Source organism: Ranitomeya imitator, chromosome 6 (genome assembly GCF_032444005.1).
Source record: "Ranitomeya imitator isolate aRanImi1 chromosome 6, aRanImi1.pri, whole genome shotgun sequence".
In the NCBI taxonomy this organism is placed as follows: domain Eukaryota; kingdom Metazoa; phylum Chordata; class Amphibia; order Anura; family Dendrobatidae; genus Ranitomeya; species Ranitomeya imitator.
Window position 1 is genome coordinate 123,731,868 of NC_091287.1, and position 6,471 is coordinate 123,738,338.

At 41.6% G+C, this 6,471-nt stretch overlaps 1 protein-coding gene across 1 annotated transcript in view; it reads left to right on the forward strand.

Annotated features, from left to right (window-relative positions):
- The window catches only part of NOD1 (nucleotide binding oligomerization domain containing 1), a 93,826-nt gene extending 87,603 nt beyond the window's left edge, over nt 1-6,223 (forward strand). Inside the window, exon 12 of the mRNA XM_069730050.1 lies at nt 4,294-6,223. Within this exon, the coding sequence (XP_069586151.1) occupies nt 4,294-4,363 (70 nt within the window). The 3' untranslated portion in view covers nt 4,364-6,223. The remainder of the gene's footprint in view (nt 1-4,293) is intronic.
- Nucleotides 6,224-6,471: the final 248 nt, after the last annotated feature.

Sequence of the window (6,471 nt, forward strand, 5' to 3'; positions counted from 1 at the left end):
TATTAATATGGGCATACAGGTAATGATTTCTTCCAGGCTCTGGGGCGTGCGGTGCCTGGAAGAAATCCTTGCCTCCTGTCTTTTTTGTAATTCTACCCACTCCTATGTATGCCAGTTATGGCCCTGGAATCCAGTGCCCTGCACTCCATCAGAAATACATACCTCGTCCTTCCTTCTATGGACATTGCATTCAGGGATCTTCTGTGCAGGCGCCGGCGACTTCTGCTCCATTGACCTCTGGCTTGCGCGTCGATAAGATGCTCTCCCCACTTCCTCCTGGCACAGTCATTGCTATGTACACATGGTTCCTAGCGATGACTGTGCCAGGAGGAAGTGGGGAGAGCATATTATAGGCTCACACAACTGAGGTCACAGTCAGTGACTCGCCGGCACCTGTGCAGAAAATCCCTAAGTGTAGTGACAGAGTCCCTTTAACCCCTTTTTGGCATTGGATGTACTATTCCTCCCATGTGACCTGGGAATTAATTCCCATGGACGGAATGGTACGTCCAATGCGATCAGCCGCTTGTCAGCTGATTCTCACAGCTGACGCCCGTCACTAAGTGTCAGGAGCGGTCCGTGACATTTGAATTAAAAAAAAAAAAATCTAAACAATAAAAGTACACATATTTAGTATTGCCGCGTCCATAGCGACCCAACCTATAAAACTGTCCCAATCCCTTTAGTGAACACCATAAAAAAAAAAAAAGGCAAAAAAAAGTTCTTTATAATCATACCGCCGACCAAAAAGTGAAATAACACGCGATCAAAAAGACGGATTTAAATAAATGTGGTACCACTGAAAAGTCATCTTGTCCCGCAAAAAATAAGCTGCTATATAGCTCCATCACCGGAAAAATAAAAGGTATAGCTCAGAGTGAAGCGATGCAAAAATAATTTTTTATATAAAATTGTTTTTATTGTATAAAAGTGCCAAAACATAAAAAATGATATAAATAAGATATCGCTGACCTGAAGAATAAAACTGCTTTATCAATTTTACCAAACGCGGAACGGTATAAGCGCCTCCCCCAAAAGAAATTCATGAATAGCTGGTTTTTGTACATTCAGCCTCACAAAAGTCGGAATAAAAAGTGATCAAAAAATGTCAAGTGCCTGAAAATTGTACCAATAAAAACATCAACTCGTCTCGCAAAAAACAAGACCTCCTATGACTCCGTGGGCCAAAATATGGAAAAATTATAGCTCTCAAAATGTGGTGATGCAAAAACTATTTTTGCAATAGAGTCTTTTAGTGTGTAACAGCTTCCAAACATAAAAACCCACTATATAAGCCCACTATGAATAGTAAGTCAACCCCCCCTTATCGCGCCCTTAGTTTATTTCCATTTTCCCATTAGAGATAAGGTTGGGGCTAAAGTTAGGGTTGGGGCTAGAGTTCAGGTTCGGATTACATTTACGGTTAGGGTTGGGATTAGGGTTAGGGGTGTGTTTGGGTTAGGGGTGTGGTTAGGGTTGAGATTAGGGTTAGTGGTGTGGTTAGGGTTGGGATTAGGGTTAGGGGTGTGTTGTAGTTATGGTTGGAGTTAGAATTGGGGGTTTCCACTGTTTAAGCACATCAGGGGCTCTCCAAATGTGATATGGTGTCCGATCTCAATTCCAACCAATTCTGCGTTGAATAATTAAAACGGCACTCCTTCCCTTCTGAGCTCTGCCGTGCGCCCAAACAGTGGTTTACCCACATATGGGTCATCCGCGTACTCAGCCAAATTGGACAACAACTTTTTCAGTCCAATTTCTCCTGTTACTCTTGTATAAATAACAATTGGGGGCTAAAAAAATAGTTTTTGTGAGGGGAAAAAATGATTTTTTTTTTTTATTTTCACGACTTTGCGTTACAAACTTTAGTGAAACACTTGTTGGTTCAAAGTTCTCACAACACATCTAGATAAGTTCCTTGGGCGGTCTAGTTTCCAAAATGGGGTCACTTGTGGGGGGTTTCTACTGTTTAGGTACATCAGGGGCTCTGCAAACACAATATGACGCCTGCAGACCAATCCATCAAAGTCTGCATTCCAAATGGCGCTCCTTCTCTTCCGAACCCCGACATGCACCCAAACAGTAGTTTTCTCCCACATATGGGGTATCCGCGTACTCAGGACAAATTGCACAACAACTTTTGGGGTCCATTTTCTCCTGTTATCCTTGGTAAAATAAAACAAATTGGATCTGAATTAAATTGTTTGTGGAAAAAAAGTTAAATGATCATTTTTTTTATTTTTTGAAACATTCCAAAAATTCATGTGAAGCACCTGAAGGGTTAATAAAATTCTTGAATGTGGCTTTGAGCATCTTGAGGGGTGCAGTTTTTAGAATGGTGTCACTTTTTGGTATTTTCTGGGTATTTTCTATCATATAGACCCCTCAAAGTGACTTCAAATGTGATGTGGTCCCTAAAAAAAAAAAAGTGGTGGTGTAAAACTGAGAAGTTTCTGGTCAACTTTTAACCCTTATAGCTTCCTAACAAACAAAAAAAATTTGGTTCCAATATTGTGCTGATGTAAAGTAGACATGTGGGAAATGTTACTTATTAAGTATTTTGTGTGGCATGTCTCTGTGATATGAGGGCATGAAAATTCAAAGTTGAAAAATTGCGAAACTTTCAATATTTTTGCCAAAATTCTGGTTTTTTTTTCACAAATAAACGCAAATCATATCAGAGAAATTTTACCACTATTGTGAAGTACAATATGTCATGAGAAAACAAACTCAGAATCACCGGGATCCGTTGAAGCGTTCCAGAGTTATAGCCTCATATAGGGACAGTGGTCAGAATTGTAAACATTAACCTGGTCATTAACATGCAAATCACCCTTGGGGGTAAATGGGTTAACACCTAAACAAGAGAATCTTCTCATGAGAAGGGTTGAAAAAATTAGCATGTAAATTCACTGCAGTTAGATTAAAATAGCCAAACTGGAGTGACTCAATGCACTGCACATGAATGAAATGCATTGATGTCCTCCACAAATGAAGCCTCTCAAGGTCACAAAGGTGATGCGTACAAAGAAAAATGCATGGTGCCTACAGTGAAACATGGAGGCGGCAGTGTCCTTATGTGGGGCTGCATGAGTACTCCTTGTGACTGGGAGCTACATTTCATTGATGGTATCATGAATTCGCAGATGTACTGCTCCACTTTATATTAAAAGAGAAGTTGCTACCATTATTCCATGCCGTTTGTAGACGTAACAATTTCCAAATTGACTGTCCAAAACACACATCTAAGGCCTCTTTCACACTTCAGTTGTTTGGCGTCAGTCTAAAACCGCCATTTTCCTCAAATAACGGATCCTTTTTTTTTTTTTGACGGATCCGTTATTTTCCCATAGACTTGCATTAGCGACAGATTGTGACGGATGGTCGTCCGTTCCATCCGCCATGCGACGGATCCGTCGAAATTTGGCGGACGTCATCTAGAAATAGACGGACATTATAACGTTTTTTGTCAACGCCGAAATGGCGGATCGCGACGGATCAGTCGCGTCCGCCATTCCATAGAATGGCCGCCTATGGGTGACGGATCCGTCGCGACCGTCATTTCGGCGGATCCGTCGCCCCAATCCGCTTTTTCAATTGCGCATGCTCAAAAAGTAGATACTTTTCCCAGACAACCCCCAAGTAACGGATCCGTCAAAAAAACGGATCCGTTAGAACCGTTTTTTCAACAATTGTGACGGATCCGTCGATCCGTCACTATGTCGTAAGTGACTGACGCCAAACAACTGAAGTGTGAAAGAACCCTAAGGCCACTGTTACATTTCTGAAGAACAGGGTGAAAGTGATTTAAGTGGCCAGGTATGTCTCCTGATCTGACCCCAAGTTCTGAAGAGACAAGTTGAGAATTGCTCTCCATCCAGCCTCTAGGCTCTAGTCTAAAGGAAGTCGTTCTTGAGGAATGGAAAGAGATAGATGTTGCAATATGTCGCCACCTTGTTCATTCCATGCCTAGGAGACTTGATGCTGTCCTTAAAAATCATGGAGGTCATACAAAATACTAGATGTAGTTTTTTTTGCATCAACTAATATTTGTAAAACTTAAGAAGTTGTCATGAACGCTATATTGTTAACCTTATTTTCATATTATGGGATAAAAAAAATGTTCTATGAAACTCCAGAAAATTGTTAAAATCTTGCTTTTCAAAGGGGGTGTACTCATTTATGCTAAGCACTGTATATCACTAACATGCAACTTTTAGAGGTAGATATCCGTACTGTGCTTTTTTTTTTTTAAACTGCAATCCTTTTCATACATAATACTATTTCTTTCAGTTTACATAACAATCCTCTTACTCTCGATGAGAATGAACCTTTTCAGATGAATTCTAGAATTAAAACCTGACTTGAATATGTGGTCCTGAAGATCTAATAAAGCCTCGAGGAACTTCCGCTCCTCACTCCTGTTACATCCTACGAGTCATGGCAATACTCCTTCCAGCATGAAACCTTACTGTACTTTGTCAATAATGAAGAAAGGTATTAGGTTCAATACATTTGCTGAGTGAAAATGGGGGAAAAAAAGGCAATCTTTTCTTAAAGGGAATCTGCCTCCATATTTTTGCTACCCAATTTGAGCAGTGTCATGTCAGGGCAGAGATCTTGATTCCAGCGCTGCATGACTTCTTGGGCTTCCAGCTGCTGTTTTGATAAAATATCTGTTCTCTGCTGTAGATCTACCGCTTTCTGTGCACACTGCATAGGCAGAAACCTGTCAATCAGTGGTGGGGGTGGGGTTATACAGAGATCATAGACATGGAGGACTTCATGGCAGCAAGTTTAATAGTCCTCTACTGATAAAACATTGATTTTATCAGCAGACAATATCAAAATTAAGGTAAGCAGCCTAGTAAGTGACACACTGCTAAAATCAGGGTCTCTGTCTCCATTAGGTTTCCCTCAGATTAGATAGCCAAAACCTATTGACAGATGATGGTTTGGGGAGTCATGTTATCTGTTGCTATAGGTACACTATATTTTATCCAGACCAAAGTCAGTGCAGCCGTCTACCAGGAAATTTTAGAGTCCTTCATGCTTCCCTCTGCGGACAAGCTTTTTGGAGATGGAACTTTAATTCTCCAGCAGGACTTGGCACCTGTCCACACTGCCAAAAGTACCAATACTTGACCTAACTCGCCTGACCTTAACGCCATAGAGAATCTATGGGGTATTGTCTAGAGGAAGATGAGAGACACCAGACCCAACAATGCAGATGAGCTGAAGGCTGCTATCAAAGCAACCTGGGCTTCCATAACACCTCAGCAGTGGCACAGGCTGATCGCCTCCAAGCCACGCCGCATTGATGCAGTAATTGATGCAAAGGAGCCCCGACCAAGTATTGAGTGCATTTACTGAACATACATTTCAGTAGGCCAACATTTCGGAATTTAAACTAATTTTTCAAGCTGGTGTTATAAAGTATTCTAATTTACTGAGATAATGACTTTAGGGCTTTCATTGGCTGTAAGCCATAATCATCAACATTAACAGAAATAAACACTTTAACGCCTTACTGACATCGGACATATTAGTACGCCGATGTCAGTATCTCCCACTTTGATGTGGGCTCTGCCGCTGAGCCCACATTTTTCCGGGGACATGTCAGCTGTTTTAAACAGCTGACATGTGCCCGCAATAGCTGCGGGTGGAATCAGGATCCACCTGCAGCTATTAACTAGTTAAATGCCGCTGTCAAACTCTGACAGCGGCTTTTAAATCACGCTCCCGGCCATCGGGCCGGAAATACGCGCACCGTTGACCCCACGTGATCAGGGGTTATCGATTCATCGGCATGACAACCAGAGGTCTCCTGGAGACTTCTATGGTTGTCAGTGCTGGATTGCTGTGAGCGCCACCCAGTGGTCGGCGCTCATAGCAACTCAGCAATTCTACTACATAGAGGCGATCTGACCATCCCCTCTATGTAGCAGAGCCGATCGAGTTATGGCAGCTTCTAGCCTCCTATAGAGACTATTGAAGCATGGCAAAAGTAAAAAAAAAAGTTTTAAAAATTATTTAAAAAAAAATTTAAATGTAAAAGTTCAAATCACCCCACTTTTGCCCCATTCCAAATAAAACAATAAAAAAAAAATATCAATGTCCAGAAAAGAAAAAAAGTGTGCCACCCGCACTGCTGCCTAATGCGAACCTCTTCATCCATGAAGGGGCACTTCACGGTGCATAGCCACAAAAGAATTAATGATCCGAAAAAAAAAAAATAACGGCTTGCACTCACCAGGCCCGAAGAACAATTCTTATCTTTATTAAGACATATGCAGTAAGTTCAGGGAGAACGTGCTGAATGTAGGATGACAGCTGTTTCGCACACACCGTGCTTCCACTGATCCCGAATAATGATCATCGGGATCAGTGGAAGCGCGGTATGCGCGAAACAGCTGTCATCCTACATTCAGCACGTTCTCCCTGAATTTACTGCGCATGTCTTAATAAAGA